At 38.7% G+C, this 20,622-nt stretch overlaps 1 protein-coding gene across 1 annotated transcript in view; it reads right to left on the bottom strand.

Moving 5' to 3' along the window:
• LOC121879537 (PAS domain-containing serine/threonine-protein kinase-like) overlaps positions 1-20,622 on the bottom strand; it is a 30,822-nt gene that overhangs the window by 6,952 nt on the left and 3,248 nt on the right. The window contains exons 2-25 of the mRNA XM_042386194.1: positions 17,417-17,514; positions 17,114-17,232; positions 15,884-16,071; positions 13,490-13,723; positions 13,012-13,140; positions 12,515-12,664; positions 12,172-12,303; positions 11,928-12,044; positions 11,489-11,623; positions 11,222-11,340; positions 10,623-10,770; positions 10,120-10,221; positions 9,632-9,800; positions 9,247-9,407; positions 8,819-8,983; positions 8,233-8,361; positions 7,772-7,894; positions 7,351-7,491; positions 6,924-7,123; positions 6,329-6,462; positions 5,602-5,739; positions 4,871-5,033; positions 4,274-4,414; positions 3,723-3,835 (exon numbers count right to left, since the gene is read on the bottom strand). Coding sequence (XP_042242128.1) covers positions 3,723-3,835; positions 4,274-4,414; positions 4,871-5,033; positions 5,602-5,739; positions 6,329-6,462; positions 6,924-7,123; positions 7,351-7,491; positions 7,772-7,894; positions 8,233-8,361; positions 8,819-8,983; positions 9,247-9,407; positions 9,632-9,800; positions 10,120-10,221; positions 10,623-10,770; positions 11,222-11,340; positions 11,489-11,623; positions 11,928-12,044; positions 12,172-12,303; positions 12,515-12,664; positions 13,012-13,140; positions 13,490-13,723; positions 15,884-16,071; positions 17,114-17,186 — 3,304 coding nt within the window. The 5' untranslated portion in view covers positions 17,187-17,232; positions 17,417-17,514. The remainder of the gene's footprint in view (positions 1-3,722; positions 3,836-4,273; positions 4,415-4,870; positions 5,034-5,601; positions 5,740-6,328; positions 6,463-6,923; positions 7,124-7,350; positions 7,492-7,771; positions 7,895-8,232; positions 8,362-8,818; positions 8,984-9,246; positions 9,408-9,631; positions 9,801-10,119; positions 10,222-10,622; positions 10,771-11,221; positions 11,341-11,488; positions 11,624-11,927; positions 12,045-12,171; positions 12,304-12,514; positions 12,665-13,011; positions 13,141-13,489; positions 13,724-15,883; positions 16,072-17,113; positions 17,233-17,416; positions 17,515-20,622) is intronic.

Raw genomic sequence — 20,622 nt, 5'->3', positions numbered from 1 at the left:
CCTAACACTAGCCCTCAAGTCATTTCTATTCACATGTGTCATGGCTGCAACTTTAAAATACTGCTATTACACAGGAATTAATATACAGTCATGAAGAAAAAATACTGTCACTTCTCTCACTCCCCCACGAACCCCGAGATTCAGACCCGTGAACCCGAAGCACTAGACACATGCATTATTCAGCCCATAAATGTTCTGGATTCACGAGTCTGAATCTTGGGAATCGTGAAGCAGCGCAAAACCGAAAAGAATTTTGTTCGCGGCTGTAGCTATACCTTAAGCTTCTACCCTTACCTGTGTATACATTACTGTATACACTGCTAATGTGTTTGAAATTCTATATCCCATCTACCTCCTAAAGTTCCGAAGTGGTAAACAACAATAATAAAACCTGGTAATGATTCTTCAGTTACATGGTTGTCTGAGGATGACTTATTTATATCTTAAAAAGTGACAAACAACAACAACAAGTATGCCTTATTATACATGTTAACTGTCTTAGTTATATTTAGTACCATACATCTACACTATTTAAACCACACTTTAATTAATTCCCTTGAAGTCATAACCAATTATATATTTCTTAGAGAATATTTAATTAGCAGACAAATCTAATTACCAGACAAATTTACTTACAAAACAAATCTAATTATGAAACAAATCTAATTATCCAACAAATTAATTAACAAACCATGCTACAGTATTAACTATCAGCCATCACGACAAATAATTTCCCCTCTTGATAAAATGAACCTTTGCACAATGGTTTAATGAGTGAGAGTAATAAGCAAGGTTAGTGGGTGATACTATCTAGTGAGTTCACCTGTCTTATGCGAGGCTGTGGGGGAGTACAATGACCTCAATGGTTGGGTTTAGTACATAGTGAGGAAGGGAGGGAGGGAAGGAAGGAAGGAAGGAGGAAGGAAGGAAGGAAGGAAGAAGAATGAAAGGAAGAGAGAAAGAATCATGACATCATTACCTACAAGAAAAGTCACAAATTTTACACCGAAAAGAAAATGAAGTTAAAAGGAATCCTGACTGAGAAGAAATAGTTCCTCCACCCACCCCCCACAAAAAATAAAACACGCACACCCACACGATATTCAGTACAGTGTATAAACAGTGGACTCGAGTGGGATCCCCAAACAGTGACAGTGGACTCGAGTGGGATCTCCAAACAGTGACAGGGGACTCGAGTGGGATCTCCAAACAGTGGACTCGAGTGGGATCCCCAAACAGTGACAGTGGACTCGAGTGGGATCCCCAAACAGTGACAGACTCGAGTGGGATCCCAAACAGTGGACTCGAGTGGGATCCCCAAACAGTGACAGTGGACTCGAGTGGGATCCCCAAACAGTGGACTCGAGTGGGATCCCCAAACAGTGGCTACAGCACAATGCATCTAGTACATACATACCTCACTAGAGTGGCACCTGGGCTCGGCTACAGATCTCCTACGTATGGGAAAATAAAGGGTTCATTGGCAGGTTTCTGAAGAGCTATTAAAATTTTTTAGTCACCAAATGTCTCAAAGAGGGTAAGAAAAAACAAACAAAACACTAAATCTATGTTCTTGAAAGCCAAAAATACAAAATAGTACTAGATTATTGTATTGTCAAAAATGCAAACATAAAACTCATTTGGTGATTAAATATTGTGGTCTTAAAAGCTACTGACTGATTGATCATTTTCAAAATCTTACTCCAACAAAGAGGTAAGCTGAGGACATGAGAAAGAGAGAGCAGAACACACACATACACACATCATCACACTTTGCTCTATCTTCTATAACTTTATGTGAGTAAGATTTAGAAAACTCATATCAGGTATCTATGAATTCACTTGTATTGGTTAAAATTCTATTCTAAATATTAATGTAAAAAAAATTAATAAATAAGGAAAAGGGATATTAATCTAAAATCTACTATGAAATTGGTATATACTCATTAACTGTAAAAGTGTACAATGGGAAAACTACTTCTATCTTGACATATCTTCTGCCATCTGATATCAGGGCATCGTTTATGGACAATAAAAACGTGCAAATGGCACCTTGTCACAAAAGGTTTCAAGAGTAATTTAAGAGGTGACTAACTAGCAGGGTGTGTTGCCGTGTGAACGAGCTATTTACAGGCATAGCGTATATAAGGCTCGGGAGTTTGACTATGCCTCCGTATAATTACAAGATCTGTATAAAAGTGTTGGTTCACCCGAGATAAACAATTGACAGATATATGATCCTGTTTCTCAATGACTTTAGGAGAAATAAATTTATCCAAGACGATGAAGAAATGACAAGAAACTGACCTTCGTATTAATGATGATGATACTACCCCCTTCATGATAATTAACTACACCTCACTACTGTACCTTCATACTAATTAACTACACCTTACTACCCCCTTCATACTAATTAACTACACCTCACTACTGTACCTTCATACTAATTAACTATACCTTACTACCCCCTTCATACTAATTAACTACACCTCACTAATGTACCTTCATACTAATTAACTACACCTCACTACCATCCTCACACTAATTAACTATACTGCCATCTTCAAACTAGATAGCCACCACCTTCACAATGGCCAATAAATCTCACTTATCTCTTTCCATGATGCCACTCCCTTAGTAAAAGCAGAACTGTACTGTAAAAACTTCCAACAGATACTTCAAGTTACATTTACCAAGGATTTTCCAAGTCATACCTTGAATTATGTTAAGGATCACTTCCCTGCTTGTTCTGTGTCTACCATCATAATAAGGCAGTTACCTATGTGGCTTATTGAGATGGTCATTCCGGTGATGTGTGTGAAGTGGGGGGGGCAATTAAACCAGATGGGTATCTTTAGGGGAGGAAAACACCGTAGAAGCTGAATACATCCGCTATGTCGGTGAGAGAGAATGCGTGACATCAAAGATCAAGCATGTGTTACTTTTGGGTCCAGCCATCTTGCATTAAAGCATTAGTTTGCAAATGCTAGAAATATTAAAAAAAACATTACTATCTTCCCCATTCTTGCATACTCTTTCCCCACATGGCATTGGGTGGCTGGAGGTATGAGCCACAAAGACTTATTTGGGTGTTTGGGTTGTGTGGCTGACTCCCTCGGTGTATTCTGCTTTAGTTGCCTCCGTCCACAGTAAGATTCCCCCACCAAGATATTCACCCCATTAATTTTCTTTTGTCACTACAGCAACATTATCGCTACTCAATCCTACATACTGATGCATCCTGGATGACCCTCCTTCTATCCTCCACTGCATCCCTCACTCTCTCTCCTTGGTTGTCACTTCCTCCTACCATCTACCTCTGACTTGCTGTACTGTACACTCTTTACACCCATCTTTCACTTCCTATTCTCTTTACATGTCCCTTAACACTTGAGTAGACTACTTCACTCTCTGTTACCACTTTCTTTTCTACTACTCCATATTTCTGTATTTCTACCCACTACTTCTTAGCCCCTTGCGCATAAGACGGTGTAACATTGACCAAATAAAATCCTAAAAGTGGCATCTCCATCATGAGAAGTTAATGTACCAGCCAAATAATGAAAAAATACTTGATAATTTTTCCATTAATTCTATTATAAACATGAACCACACTCCAATCCATTGTAATTATAGAGAGCATATCAGTTCTAAATCATCAGTCAGGGGTAAATGTATCAAGGTAGCCAAGAGGGACTGGCGGGAGTGATAGTAACTCTCACCTGAGGTAGATGAAGGTGTTGTTTCCAGTTGGGTTGACGAGTCACTGCTCTTAGATGAGGCCGACGACGGTGAACAGCACGAAAATGAAGACGAGTCGACCGTTATTGTACTCCTGTGGACGAGGAACAAATGAACTATACGAACTAACTAAACAGACACTCGATGATATTTTAAGTAAATTTTAAGTCCTCTAAAAATTCCTAAATTACATAAGAGAAAAGACCGTCATTACTCACATACCCTGGGAGTCACATCAGCCACATAGGATCAGTGAGTGAGTGTTCCTCAAACTATAACACACAAACACTTTATAGATCCAGGATAGTTGTATAAGAATACAGATTATGACTGGAACCTCACACAAAAAAGTACTTGAGGACTGATACAAGTGGGTATACATTTACCTATTCTTCATCCTGTTTTAATGGAATCGGTACACAAACAAACTTTTAATATCGGTGAACTGTGATGGTAAAGTCTTTCTCGCACAACTACAAGAGAAAACGTGAAACAAATCCCCTCACGCACTGAACTATGTGACGTGTATTACCTCATAGACGACATGGATTGTGAGGTGGAAGTTCTTGAAGCGCCGGTTGATATAGACTGGTCATAGATCTGGTCCTCTTCCCCAGGGATCTCCGATGTTATCCGCGAAGAGCTTAAGGATGTGGCTGATCGCTGCATACGTCTGGAGATTATTTTTTTTTAATTATTCAGTATAAAACTTGAAATATTTCCATGTATAAAACTTGAAATATTTCCATGTATAAAAGTTTCAGATTTTTCATGTATTAAACCTTCAACTACAATGAAATACTGTAATATTTTCCCCAAAAAATCATAAACCTACTGTATACTGCTTTAAGTGTTGGGCATAGTACCTGATAAACCATTTAACCTTTAATGTATCATATAACAAATTCTTGAATAAAATATAACCTACACCAAAAAGCTTCCCATGCAACTTATCAACTTTTTCTACATGATCTGTACTCTTGGGAAAATATCATAATTCCGTACTCTTCGGATATCAAGATCACGCCATGGCTGTATTAGTGGGAGAATTTTTTGTACGATCACAAGTAAACGCAAAATACTTTCCACCGCAAGAGATAAAACCTGTATTGTAATATACCACACTTACACATGGTCATTGTCGTTCCTGTTGCCCTGTGGAGTGAAGGAAAGCGACCGTCTGGTACACTGCATTGCATTCTCATAAACAAAACTATGTGAGGCTGTCGATATAGAGGTGTCGCTCTCACTATACTCGGTGATGTACTTCTTGGGGTGACACTCATCGTATGCTGTTGTGTAAGAGAGCATACTTCAGTCAGGATCTCAATATAATAACCACAAACATACAATAAGCATTTGATCACTGAAGAGGCTTACATCCATTAACATTTCCACGTACACAGCGAGTCTTGATCCAACACGGCCAATAGCTGCTCCTCTGAATGACTTTAATGTTTATCTTCTACAGATCTACGCCATAACTCTCGATCTCATATGGGGATCCACCTCGCCTCCTTCAATTATTATCTGATACATTTATATTCCTATATTGTTTAAAGAACCAAATTTTATAACATTGTACTTTATATGTAGATATAAACTGGTACTAAAATCTCCAAACAAAGGATGAAAATAACTCTTCCTTCATCATTCAGTACATGTTTCACCATAACTTTCATTCATTCATTCATTTCACCTCATCTCTACAAGACAGTGAAATTCCTCCATATGAGAAAAGACAACTATGTTACTCTTCTCTCTCTCTAAAATAAATGAATGAGAGAGAGAGAGATAGAGAGTGTGATGACTGCCACCACTACTACAGGAGGAACTTGAAGACAACAGCACAGTACTCACAACATCTGACGACCTCATGGAACACGTAATCCTCGATATCGCAGTTCATCTGAGTCCAACGATGAGATTCCACTCCCTCCATGGTCGTGCGAGATTTGGGCTCCTTCTGAAGCATCCCCGTCAGGAGGTCACACAAGTCTGGAGGGGAGGAGCGGTTAGAACACGACCAGGGACTTGTCAGGAGCTTGGAAAATTTCATCAACATTCATCTTCCAATTCTTTCATATGGATTAAAAAATTCAAGAGTTTTAGAATAGTGGTTGATGAAGATTGAAAGGTGTTTTAGATAGTGGTTGATGAAGATTGAAAGGTGTTTTAGAATAGTGATAGATGAAGATTGAAAGTAGAAAAGATAGATAGTTTGAGAGGCAATATGTGTGAGTGATCAAGAAGCCTCTGAAGAGTTGACAAGATAAAAGTGTATTAAGATGGAAGGAACTCATGGAGTACTGTACAAGTTTAGGTGAGATAATGATTAGAAAAGATTAACGACATTAAGACAACAAACAGGAGACAGAGAGAATGACCCAAGACCCATGAAAAAGATGTTTAGAATACACAGATGACTTTATGAGGTGAAGAAAAGTAGTAATAGAGACCGTACCTTGTTTAGATTACACAAATGACTTTATGAGGTGAAGAAAAGTAACAGACATTCAACATTATCTGTCTATTTGTACGTAGGTTGACAACTAAACACACACACACTCGCCTATTGATGACTCACCGTGGGAATGTACGATCGGGAACATTAGGTCGCCTTTAATAGTTTCATCCACATCATAGAAGGGGTTCTCTCCATACATCAGGGTGTAGAGGGTGACTCCCAGCGACCAAACCTCTAACTCAAACCCGCTATATCTGTCGGAGAGAGAATGTGTCAAGAAATAGAATTGATTGATTGTGGTAATTACATACCCAGCGACGTAACAGCTTATAACCCCAGCCATCTTTAAGTAAGATTCTAATACATTTGGTGGCGCGATGATCTAAGTACAGGGTGCCTCCCGAGTTATACACCGCAGGAATCGTAATAAACCAATGAACATGGCGGAGAAATATGACACTCGAGGAAAGAGTCAGTTTAATATTCATGCATGGAGAGCCAAATGCTATGTGCCAATTACTGTAGTTGCAAAGAATCTAACTGACAAAAAGCACAATATGTTCTACCAAGATCATCCAAGAATCACTGAATAATTAAAGCAGAACTTCACATCTGAGTACAACAAGGTTATCAAATACATGCTGATGAGAGTTAAAGCATCATGTTCACATAGAAAGTTTCAACTCTCCTTAGCAAGATGCACACAGTAACTTACTTGTTTCCTTTGAGCACCTCAGGACTACAGTACTCCACAGTACCAGCAAACTGAGAGAACAGTTTACCAGGTTTGGTAAAAGCTGATGAACCGAAGTCAATTAATTTGACTTGGAACTTATTATTCAGTATAACGTTCTCATCTTTGACATCACGATGGATGATGTTCAGTGAGTGAAGATACACCAGAGCCGAGACAATCTGTTGACAGGTGAGAGAACACAGGAGTTAAGTGACACATCAACCAGGCTCCTGCAAGGTGTAGATGACCACCACCATGACTATGATAAAAGAAAACATATGGTTGATTTTAGATTAATATTCCCTTAATTAGTCAAAGTATGAGATTATGTATAGTGTTACAGGTACCATTAGTATTATACACATATACAAAGACAGGGTAGCACGCAGGTGACACACTAACTGACCTGTCTGAAGATGTAGGCAGCCAGAGCTTCATCCAGAAGTGGGTTGCGGTCAATGAACTCAAAGAGGTCCATGCCAGCACCCCACTTCTCCATCACCAGTTGGAAGTAATCATCATTCTCAAACATATCAAACACAGACACCTGCAAGAAAGGCCACAGACACACATGATCATTCCTCTTGGAACAATTATCACAACCTTCCCTTCGTGCACTGTCATTTGTTCTCTCTTAACTAATGTAACAAACCTGTTCTTCTGGCTACTGAATTATTAACCACAAACCTATTGATAATACCTCCAATTATCTCCAAACTGAGCTATGAGAAGCTTATGAGTAACAGGTATAATTTTCACTTAGTCGTTAGAAATCTAAACTCTTCAGCAATTCTTTGAAGCCCAGTCAACACACCACACCAACTCACAATATTGGGATGGTCAAGAGTCATAAGGAGTGAAACTTCCAAAGGCACTCGTCTACGCAGGAGGAGGTCATCAACCCAGCTGTCTTGGTAAACCTTCACCTTCTTGATAAATTTAGTCACCACCTGAAAATCAATGGAACATTAGTTTACATTAAAACAATATGACCAAGACTTTCACTGTTACTCCTGTAGACATATTATTACTGTTTAGAGACCAAGCCTAAGTCTCGGCAAAGAAACTCCCCGGAAATAAGCACCTTACTATATACCATTGTTGTATATCTACACTGTCTAGGTACATAGGAAACTGTATACTCCAATGTCTTACATGCAGTGTATACCTACAGTCTCTATATTATTGCTGAACTGTTTAACTACATAGTTTATATACATGCTCATCCAATTGTAAACCTGTATGACAATTTTACTGAAGAATCATTATTATTATCCCCAAGACCTACCAGAAGACCATCATTATTACGGTAGCTCATCTTAACACAACCAAATGCTCCTTTGCCAATTTGCCTGAGGACTGTGTAGTGATCACAGAAGTCTCCCGCCACGAGCTGTTCTTCTCCCTCATCTGGGCACTAGAACAAACACGCAATAGTTGTATAAATTATCTCTGAGTAAACTACAATATACTGAACAACATGTGGTCTCATAAACAAATATACAGCAATAACTAATATTTAAACTCTTTTACTATGGGACCGACACTAATATTTTATTTGGCTAACTCCAGATGATTTTATTCAGCTCAGGGGACCCCATACACAAGGCGTTAAATATCAATGCTCAGTTAAAGGCTCCATAATTTAACTGGATTAGAAGAAGTCCTCTATTAATGACTAAAATATATTCTGCAAGTCTGAAAACCAAAAATATTCATGAGTCAATCTACCTTCAGGTCCTGTACTAAACTTTAACCTTTAAGAATGAGACTAGACCCATCACTTTTTAGGGCAACATAAGGAGTATGAACCAGTACTCAACAGCATGGAAGAGGGAGTGACAAGCCCACTCATTAGTATATAAAACACATACACTTGATGATGTATCCCTGTTCCCTCTCCTCGAGTGGTTGAGGGAGTATTCTGCCCCAGAGCTCCCGTCGGTGCTGGTCTGGCTGGTTTCTACGTCGTCGTCTGATGAGGAGTCCGAGTCCACATCAAGATCAATGACCTCCTTCTGGGCTTGGGATTTGATGGCCTGTAAGATAAATATTTGTGTCTTTAGGTTTTGATAGATTGTATGATTTATTATTGTATTTTTGTGGGTTTTGAGATAAATATTAATGTATTGTGTTAGGTTTTGACATACTGTAAGATGACCTATAAAATATTATCTTCTTTAATGTTATGTCACTAATAAACATCTTTTGGGAGGTACAGTAATTCCAGTCGTGAAAGAGTTCAAAATCATTTCCGAGTAAAGTTTAAAAAAGGGCCAAAGTTTCTACTTGTTTTACTCACGTGGCCAAGAGACATTTCTGCCGTCTCGCTAAATGTAGACGCTAAAGTAAGGTTAGTGTTGGACCTGAGACCCTCCCCCGGCTCCTCTGGGTCCCGCAAGATCCACACACAGTAATGGGGTGTGCCGTTAAGCTCAACCCGACGGATCTGGTAGATGATTACTGTGAATAGACCAAAAATTTATCATCGGAAACATTCTCAAGCGTACAATGATTAAGAATTGTGTTAAGATACCTCATCACAACAATTATACATCATATACGTATATATTTTTCTTTTAGACAAGACATCAAAATAATTATTAGAAACATTAATGATAAATATAAAAATATAATTACAGCAACAGAGGCATAAAATAGTCACAAAAATAATCTCCACAACGTACCGAGATCAGATCCATCTTTATGTTTGCCGACCCCAAAGAAACTGCCTTCCTCTATGGTTGGTACATGACTCTGAGTCTGGTGTTTATTCCGATCTAAAGCAGGAGTTGACGTGACGATATCTTCAGACAGCATCTCTTGGGTCAGGTCTGGGCAGCCTCCACTTTGTATCTAAAAATATAAAGACAAATGAAATGTTTGGAGTATATTCATCTGTTATTACAATTACTTATTATTTTCTACATTTGTGTTGCATTTCCCTCCCCCATCATCCTTTCCTCTCCTTGATCCCTTCACTCCAGGGACGCCACTTTCGATGTTTTATTCGGCTAATGCCAGACGATTTTATTCAGCTCAGAGGGAACCCCATACACAATCAATGTATGTATGTATGTATGTATGTATGTATGTATGTATGTATGTATGTATGTATGTATGTATGCATGCATGTATGTACTGTATCTATGTACGTATCTATCGACCTCCTCACCTTGGCAAGACTTCTATTGAATGTGTTGGTCTGGTCCTGAACTTGTCTCGCCTTGCTGGGACTACTCTGGATGCTCGAGTTGCTCGTCTGATTTGTGCCATTCTGAAACCCATTAATTATGTCTTTAAAAACCAAGCAAAGAATTCTGAAACCCAATCAATAATCAAGTCCTTAAACCAAGCAAAAAAAATCAAGAATATTGTTGGCTAGTCCATCTAGGTAAGACCAGAAGGGAACAGAACTAAGCCACTGTTCTATCTAAACTTTATTGAGGTCTTCTCTGGACACATTCACACAGCCTTCTCTCTTGGCTCTCTGATGTACTATCCTTCTAATGCTCTGATAGTTTAAGGTCTCTGTCTGTTATTTATCTTATATCTTTTAATCATCTCTCTACATCACCTCACACTAACTACATACCACTTCATACACACATCATGCTACATCACACTCACCACCACATCATACTACCTGCACACACACATACCACATCTTACTCTTACCTGCTGACTGAGGTTGAGAACATTGATGGAGTTGGTAATATCCCTCATGGCGTTGTTTGACTGAGTGGTGTTTTGACTGTTGTCTACCGGCCCCGTCATATTTCCCGTCGAGTTAAGTGTCGACCCGAACAGAGAACCTTGAAGTTTACTGAAAGAGAAACAAAATAATACCACAACTACCAATGGCTGCTAATGACACAATCAATAAATATATTTGTGTTTAATTTCTCCTCTTATACTAAAAACTAAGTAATTATTAAGATTTTCTTCAGCTCTCTATTTGGTATATTAAAGTGAGGAACCTAAAAAAGTTGGACAATTTAATGAAATCATAAGAGTTATAATTGTCAGGAATAATCAAGATTTTTTTTTAAATTTAAATTTGGAACAATTACAAGTTATAGACAAAATCACAAGATTATTCTCCTGTTTGATATTAATATACAGACTTACTAAACTAGTTCCATATACTGTATAGCTTTTGTTAGATTCTCAGACTAATATTAAGATACAGACCTATTAAAACTTATTCCATATGGACCTTTTGTTAGATTCCCAGACTAGAATATTGTGATAACTGAGAGTGAAGTGAGGCTCACCTGTCTGTAGCAATAAACCCCCTGTTGGGCGTGGCTATGGATGAAGGGTCAGACATGAGCGTCGTGATCTCCCCGTTGGGTAAAGACTTCTTCATCTGGCTCCTATGAACACCTGCATCCTGTATATGAAAAAAGTCACAAGTATTAAAAAAAAGTCTTAATTGCTGGCTATTGTTTATATCACAAACTACTGTTAATAAAAGATTCACAGGTAATAATAACTACTTTCTACAGACAGACTTTTGCGTAAACTATCTCGGACGTTACTTTGCTGTTCTCCTTCTGATTCTCCTCTTCGTTATCACTGATGGTCGATTCTGAGTCAGAGTCGAAGGACGGATTGTTCATTTTCTGGATTAAGGCGACGTCATCGAAGAACGTTGGTATGAGATGGGTGATGTCCTGTAAACACAAGTAACTAAGTTCTACTCTTGAAGATTTAGCTTATAATATTCTAGGATTGTACGAAGGATATTTATGATAAAGAAATTAAATTGTTTAGAGTGGAAAATATTACTATAAAACTAATCATTTAATACAGTACATACACACACAAGCACATACAATTCACTCATTCTCACACACACACAACTCACTCACAAACTCAACTAACACACATACACCACACAAGACACACCTTTCCCACCCACACTCAACACAACACAACAATTCATCACAAGACCTTCGAGGGAACATTAATCCTCACCCTCCCTTCCAGTTCCTTCTTGCCATAACCAAACAACAGCCGGGTGAAGTTATAATTGTAGTCGATGATCTTTCCGCACCCATCCAGCACCACCAAGCCGCTGATGTTAGAGAAGACCTGGAAAAACAATAACAATTAAACACCCACGACATGCGAAAGATTACAGACAAAAAGCATTACTGTGTTACTTCACGAGGAAAACACGCCTTCTATAGTTAAATAAACAACAAGGTATAAGTCTTACCCATATTTCAAGGTCAAAAACTAATTTCTTCAACACTTTGTCATTTGGTGTCATGTTGCAGGAGAAGTGTACACAGAGTGGGAATGTTGCACAGTCAACCGTCTGCCCGGTGCACTGTTGCTTCTCTACGTCCTGTTGGGGAAATAAAGAAATAATTTATATATGGAAAAGAATTATATGGTCTTTGATACAGCTGTCAAAGTGCACTGCTAGAAGAAGAAGCGGCAGCAAAATAAAAAAAAGAAAGAAAAGAATAGGAAGAAACAGAAGAGGAAGAAAAGAGAAAAAGAAAAGAAATAAGAAGAAATAGTACAGCACCATTAAACTAAACCAACCAATGTACCTTAAGTATTTCCTGAGACTTGGGCACCTGCAGGGCTGGGATGAGGTCACGAACGTTAAATTTGGTGAGCTCACTGTTGTCGTCGTACCCAAACAAGGCATTAAAAGAAGAGTCGTGCTTCAAGATACGTCCCGTCTCGTCTACTGAGGCCTGAAAGATGATGGTTGTATTAGTTATATCAATGTTAATATACAGACAGACAGAGTGAGAGAGAAAAATAGTAAAAGAAAAAGGGAGATAGCTTACATTTAATAATCTTTTTCAAGTGTGTTAATTTCAGAATACATTATAAAAATCAGTTAAAAAACAAAATTAACACTCAAACACTAAACTGAGAATATAACATAAAGATTAATGAATAAATGACTGTAATGCAAGAGATCCTTAAGTGACATAAACATCTACTATAGAATCTAAGTGATATTACAGCAGGAAACACTATCCTTCCTACATGTTTAACTCACCAATCACCACACAACCCAAACACTACTACATACCCTCGCTACAGTGATGTTCACCGGCTCAAGAATGGCAATCCACCTCTGGTCTTCATCTGGTTCTTGTGGAAGACCTTTCAACCAGAGGGAGCAGGGGAGAGTGCCATTGTCCAGGGTGTCGACATTTACCTTGAAGGAGAGAATTGATTGATTGGGTAAAATATCTAGCGTCTTAACCTATGGTCATCTCATGCTGAAGGAGAGAAAATAGGCCACAAAAACAATGAAAAGTACCTAATTTGTCTTAATTTTTTACAAGTTTTCTTACAGGACACAGGAGTAAATAATATAACACACATGTCTACTTATTGTCCTTGCCTTCTCCTCTCACCTTCTACCTCTCCATCTTCCACACCTGTCCCCCAGACCCTTTCTTTGAGGCTTCTCCTTCCCTTGTCCCATACAGAAGTGGGAGAGGAGTCAAGATGAAAGACAAATACCGATGGAGTTTCTAATATTGCCACAAAGATCAACGTACCACTTTGCCACTGAAGAGCACCATGCCTTGACTGTCCAAGACGTCGGGGTCCGGCAAGGTACGCAAGGAACTCTCCGAACTGTCCGATTCCGTGTTGGGGGTCAGACTCGCCAGGGAGCCGAGTTTCTGCTGAGTTCTGGGATTTGCAATAAAGTCAGTCAACTTCATTTTACCACACAGTTCGTCTTCTGGGTGACCAAGAAGCAATGATGACATGTCATTTGCTGTCAAGATCTGGAAAAATGGAGAGTTAAATTATATGGGGCCTAAACGTCGCCCAGCCACACGCACTAGGGAACATTACACACTGTTTCTGACACTACTGCTGGGCTGGGAGGTACAGTATACTATCCATCCTTTCATGCACATGACAGTTTTCTTCACCGAGATGATGTGAAGCAAAATGCAATATCAAAAACACTGAAAAATGGGTTGGAATAAATTGAGCTAATGGGGGCAGAAAATGATGAAGTACAGGTAATCTAATAATAATATCAATGGTATAACAAGAGAGACAAAAGCAAGTGAGATAAAAAATAAATTATTCTGGGTGATATTCCCAAGAAAAAAATAATAATTACCTCATTTCTATCATTAAACCTCACAACTAATATGTATACAATCTTTCTTTTGGTCTTCCTATACAATTACACAAATTGTTCACATTCATTAATTTCCATTCACAATCAACACCAGACACCAAGCTCCTAATACTGTCATTACCTGGAAAAAAATTATAATATACCTGTACTTGTATCTATATATGTGTCAAGTCTCTGAATCTGGGAACATTGTCTCAAATGGTTGGAATTCCTTGATCAATTTCTCATCACTGGAGGTTTTTATACAAGATCTCTCCCCAAAAGTAATTGATCTTGTCTTCGTTCTCTGGTTTAGCTTTGTCATTTTCCCTATTTTTATTATCACTTTATGTATATGCATCACACACACACATATATATATATAAACACAACACACACAAACAGACAAACACATAGTCCATCTTCTTTCCTTTATCTCTCATTCCAGCTCTTACCCATTCATCTTTCCCTCCCTTGTCCGGTTCCCTTCCCTCATAAACCAAACACCCCAATCTTCCCTCTTATCAATTCCACCAATTAAGTATTTTATCTAACCCATTAAACAGATTTTTAACTTTTACATTACCACTGATATAAATAAAACATCTATGGACACCACTGGTTAACATTAGACAGGAATTCTGAAGTTGTACAATATGACAGGTGGACTTCAAAACAGTATACCCAATGTGTTGTGAAGGTGCGTTTATGTTCCTCTTTACATGGGAAGGAGCTACAAGGCTTATCATACACTTGAAGCTGCAGTCATATCCTACAGATGTTCCTAATATTTACTCGGACTCTCATCAAGAAAATCATACCCGTTTTAGGAGTCTATTAGAAATCATTCACCTGTCACAAGAGGAAGTTATTATTGTGAAATGGGCAGCTCACACCTGGTCTAATGAAAATGGCCAACTTGTTCCCACCACTTGAAGTAATATGGATGAGGAACAATTCAACAAACAGACGCTACAACTATGATCGGAGGGGACAAGATATCATGAAACTCCCATGCAGAAATTTATATTCCACAATCTGCAAGGTGCTGTGATTGACACTAACTCTACAGGACTAATTCTATGGTGTCTAATAGTTACAGCCAAAACACTTAACAAGAAATATGTCACAGAAACACTGCAGGAAACATTCTGATCTGTGTTCAAGTGTTTTGTTTGTACTATTATAGGGGGAAGACTCACGATATTGCTAAACCATGTGTAGGAATGACACGAGGATACATTACCTGAATCACGATCCTGTTTCAGCGGGCAATAAGCATGGGGTACAAAAGACAACATTCAGTCCTTGCAAATAAATAACATTACTTGTGGCACATGGATAAGCATTAGTACCTGGGAGGGTTTAATTGTTTTTCTTTTTGGGGGAAAATCTTTTGTGTTTCTTTATTCCATAGACAGTTAGAAGCTATTGTTAAGGGGAGGTTGACAGCTCTCTGGTAAAATGTTTTCATCATATACGGGAACTTTTAACCACTGATGCGTGGGAAAAATAATAATATAAAGGTGGACAGGGACACCATGGTCGGGGGTGGGGGGGGGAGGACACTTAGTAGGTGCAGGTCTGATGCCAGGCAGTTTTGACGTCTGATCTCTCTTACGGCCGGGGAAAAAAAGGACACCATCCCACCACAGTGAGCCATAACAAACAAATATCAGCTTTATAACAGGAAATAATAATGTTTTAAAAGATATAACATAATAAAATAAAAAGCCTGGGAATAAAATATAAGAGGCACCTTAAAGATTACAATGGAGTGAGGTGTTAAATGAAGGGGCTAATTGCCACTTACCCTTGAACTGGAATCAACAGTAAGGACAGCTTTGTTTGGATTGACAATAGTGGTTGGGAAAACGGTCCCACAGTTCCCACCACCCACAAAGTTACGGAACAACCAATGGCCGCAGGGGATGTTTTCAGAGGTGCCGAATGACCCCTTGGACAGCCCCGGAGAGAAGCTGAAGCTGTGGAGACCATTGCCTGAAGGACCAAGAGACTGGGTTAAACACGTGGGAAAAAATAATTTACCTTATCAACATCGACTGAGCAGAGTAATGTATAGTACACATCACAAGGCCATAAAAAGATGATCGACAGTACAGTATTTACCTAAACAGTACAATAAACCATGAACATTTTCTTTTAATTGTTTCCCAAGTAAAATATTTCACACTACAAGTCTCTCTATCAAAAAGTCACTTTCCATCCATGACTCACAGTATACTTTGACTGACTAAAGCCGAGTCACTGAGAATGTGAGTCACATTCCTGTGTTTACTCTCAGAATAATGATTAGCCAATGAAAACACACATCATGTACCTGTGTTGTCATCCAATAGAAAATCAGACCTTACATGCTGAAGGTGACTTTCAACATGAAAACAAAGATGTGATGAACAATCTAAACTTACTATACAGTAATTTACTGTAGATTGTTCTTTCATCACATCATACAAAGTTTAACAGTACATTCTTTACTACAAAATAATCTTCCCGTATTTGCCTATTTTCTTTCTCATATAAACACTGTAAATAAATCAGACTTGACAACAACAACAACAAGAACCAAACACAATAAATCCTGACAGTCACGGAGGCACACGTGTAGGAGTGGTATCAGCTATGCGAGGTGTTTGACAATGCATTCTTAATTATATCCGTCATGTTAAATATAACTCTCTTGAAATAATAATGCATTATAAATAAAAACACAAAGGTAATTAGACATCACCACAAGCAAGAAAATTACTCATTAGGGTTAGAGATAATGGGGAGGTGGGAGGTGGGGGGTGAGGAGGGGGAGGTGGGGGTGAGGAGGGGGGTGTATGTGTGTTTTATCTTGTCACCTAAATACATAACACTGATATTAATTAGACTTAAGTACAACAGTATAACATGTAACATAACAACTACACCCACAACACAATGAAGCTCCCATCTGATACATTAGACAAAGTTACAACAGTACAGTACAAGACTAAACCCAAAATACTCTGTACAGTATCTGGAGAGAGAACCCTACCTGGCATAACATTCAAGCGAGGAGCTGAGGCCGCATGCTGCAACCTGGACTCGGATAAACAGGAACGGGGCATGTGAGAAAAGCTAGCATTGCCTCCGAGTGGTGAGTCCTTGACGTTTCTGAAAATTGACAAACTGATTAAAAAAATAAATAAATAACTAAAATGAACTAAAAAAAATTATATCACATGTATTTTTCAGGTTTATTAATAACTTAAAAACACCACTTCAGCATGATGGGGGGGGGGGGGTTACAAATAGCAAAATAGTAATAACACAGTACTGTACCACCCGCTGTGCTCACCTGAACCTGTCGAGGGGAGAGGGGTAACCTGGGCTACCGAATTTTGTGTTTTTAACCCCGAGGGAATATGTGGTGCGTCGCTTCCATGGCAGGAGGCCCTGAGGAGGAAGATATACATACATAAAACAAAACATACACTATACATAAAACAAATATACACTACCATACATACAATATTCATAAATGGCAACAAAACTTTAAAATGGTCGTCTTAACCCCATAAACGCATCATACATAAAACAGTCATAATTATATCATAGAAAACAATATAAAAAATAAATAAAACAGCCAAAATCATGTCTGAGGGTTGGCGACTACAGCCCTCCACCTCAAATATTTTCCGTCAGTTTACCAGTCCTTTCTCACCTCTCTCTCGTTTAATATATCATCCACCCCATACTCTTGTCTTCCCCCATTTTTACCCATTAATACAGCACCCTTACCAATATTCCCCCAATCCCTAATTATACGACCCAAGTTTCCCATTTTTGTTACTACAGGTACAACACCAACCTTTCCCACACACATACCAGACCACAACACTGAGACACACTAAGATACCAACTCTACTAACACAATATGCCAACGGATACCAACTATCAACACAAGCTCGCCATTTGTCTACCCCCTGTGACCTACAAACATTTGGTCATGTTCTCACGTACACATGATGAACGTTTCCTGTATGATATAAACACACATGTTCTTGGAGTTTTTGAGGATGTAAACAATAACAGTAGATGTTTCTTTTGCCATTTATTTAAAGTTTCGGGTTATTAATTACAGGTTATTTTTGTTGTTATTTTCATCTCGAATTTTGTTGTATTTCCTCGTTGTTGTTGTTTTTGTTGTATATTTATTAGTCTTGATACGTGTGTTGGTAATATAAACAAGGCGTGTATGGCGTTAATTATTGTTAATGTATTAGTGTGGGAATCATTTTTTTACATCACACGTGCTGGTGATCGGCTAATGCTGGGTTAAGTGGAGCGACAGGTGACAGCCAGGTAGGTATTATTAACGCGGGAATACCACAGTGGAATGAGATCAACATCATCCCAAAAAAGTTAAACCACCATCCCAAAAAAGTTAAACCATCATCCCAAAAAAGTTAAACCACCATTCCAAAAGAGTTAAAACCATCATCCCAAAAGTTAAACCATCATCCCAAAAGAGTTAAAACCATCATCCCAAAAAAGTTAAACCACCATCCCAAAAAAGTTAAACCACCATCCCAAAAAAAGTTAAACCACCATCCCAAAAAAGTTAAACCATCATCCCAAAAAAAGTTAAACCACCATCCCAAAAAAGTTAAACCATCATCCCAAAAAAATTAAAGCCAACATCTCAAAAGAGTTAAACCACAACCACATAAGCGCCAAGGTCTTACAGTTCTCAACCCATAATCTTCACAGAGAAACATAAAACTATTCACGGTGTTCTGTTGGGGCCGTCTCCTGTATACTGCTGTTGTTGTATGCTGTTCTTGTTGTATGCTGTTCTTGTTGTATGCTGTTCTTGCTGTATACTGCTGCTGTTGTATGCTGTTCTTGCTGTATACTGCTGTTGTTGTATGCTGTTCTTGCTGTATACTGCTGCTGTTGTATGCTGTTCTTGCTGTATACTACTGCTGTTGTATACTGTACTGCTGTATCTGCTGTTGTTGTATGCTATTTCTTGCTGTATACTGCTGCTGTTGTATGCTGTTCTTGCTGTATACTGCTGTTGTTGTATGCTGTTCTTGCTATATACTGCTGCTGTTGTATGCTGTTCTTGCTGTATACTGCTGTTGTTGTATGCTGTTCTTGCTGTATACTGCTGCTGTTGTATGCTGTTCTTGCTGTATACTGCTGTTGTTGTATGCTGCCCCCTCCCTCCCCACTATACAGACTTCATACACTTCATATACACCACAAGTTTTTGTATTTTATCCAGTAAATATTATTGTATGATTCTTTGGTCAGCTAGTTAAGGTTAGGTTAGGTTTATATATCACGGTAACACCAGTCATTATATCACGGGTAACACCAGTCATTATATCACGGTAACCCCAGTCATTATATCACGGTAACACCAGTCATTATATCAGGGTAACACCAGTCATTATATCAGGGTAACACCAGTCATTATATCAGGGTAACACCAGTCATTATATCACGGTAACACCAGTCATTATACCAGGGTAACACCAGTCATTATATCACGGTAACCCCAGTCATTATATCACGGTAACGCCAGTCATTATATCACGGTAACCCCAGTCATTATATCACGGTAACACCAGTCATTATATCACGGTAACCCCAGTCATTATATCACGGTAACGCCAGTCATTATATCACGGTAACACCAGTCATTATATCACGGTAACCCCAGTCATTATATCACGGTAACGCCAGTCATTATATCACGGTAACACCAGTCATTATATCACGGTAACACCAGTCATTATATCATGGTGACGATTCAGTTGTTGGGGGAGAGTAACGTGTAAGTGAAGGACACTGGTGACATTATCACACTAAAAGCATCCTGTATGATAGTAACGGACCACTACCTCTCATTGGTCAACACATGGGCTGTAATTGGTCGAAATAGTCACGTGGGGAGCTGTGATTGGTTGATTAATTAGTGACGTGGGGGAGATGATGTTGTGATTGATTGATTAATTAGTGACGTGATGAGGAGATGTTTGTGATTGGTTGATTAATTAGTGACGTGGGGAGGAGATGTTGTGATTGGTTGATTAATTAGTGACGTGTGAAGCGATGTTTTATGATTGGTTGAATGGATCACGTGACAAACAGATCTCAAGTAACAGTACCGACAGACACAAGTAACAGTTCCGACAGACCGGCCAGCACGCTCGTTGCGGTATTTGACTGGACGGCGGATAACGGAACCAAGCCAGTCATTACGACAGTCTATATATCTGCATGACTTACCTTTTAACTGTCATATGCCAGTCAACCTGTCCTAATTAATCCTCACGACACATGTGACTGAAAACGAACCCAAACCCTAATTTGTAAGTGAACCCCTGAATGACCTAAGACGAACCCAAGTCTCATAACACCAAACTCTGAACCCCTGAAATGACCTAAAAAACAACTTAATAACCTTAACTATATAACTTTTGAACTAATTACCAAATTGGCTTACTCCTTACTCTCATTAATTGCCTCATTTGCTTCTTCCTCATTAGT

This window comes from Homarus americanus, unplaced genomic scaffold (genome assembly GCF_018991925.1).
Source record: "Homarus americanus isolate GMGI-L3 unplaced genomic scaffold, GMGI_Hamer_2.0 scaffold31427, whole genome shotgun sequence".
Taxonomy (NCBI): Eukaryota; Metazoa; Arthropoda; class Malacostraca; order Decapoda; family Nephropidae; genus Homarus; species Homarus americanus.
Note: the sequence above shows the minus strand (reverse complement) of the source record. Positions and strands in the feature narration are given on the sequence as shown.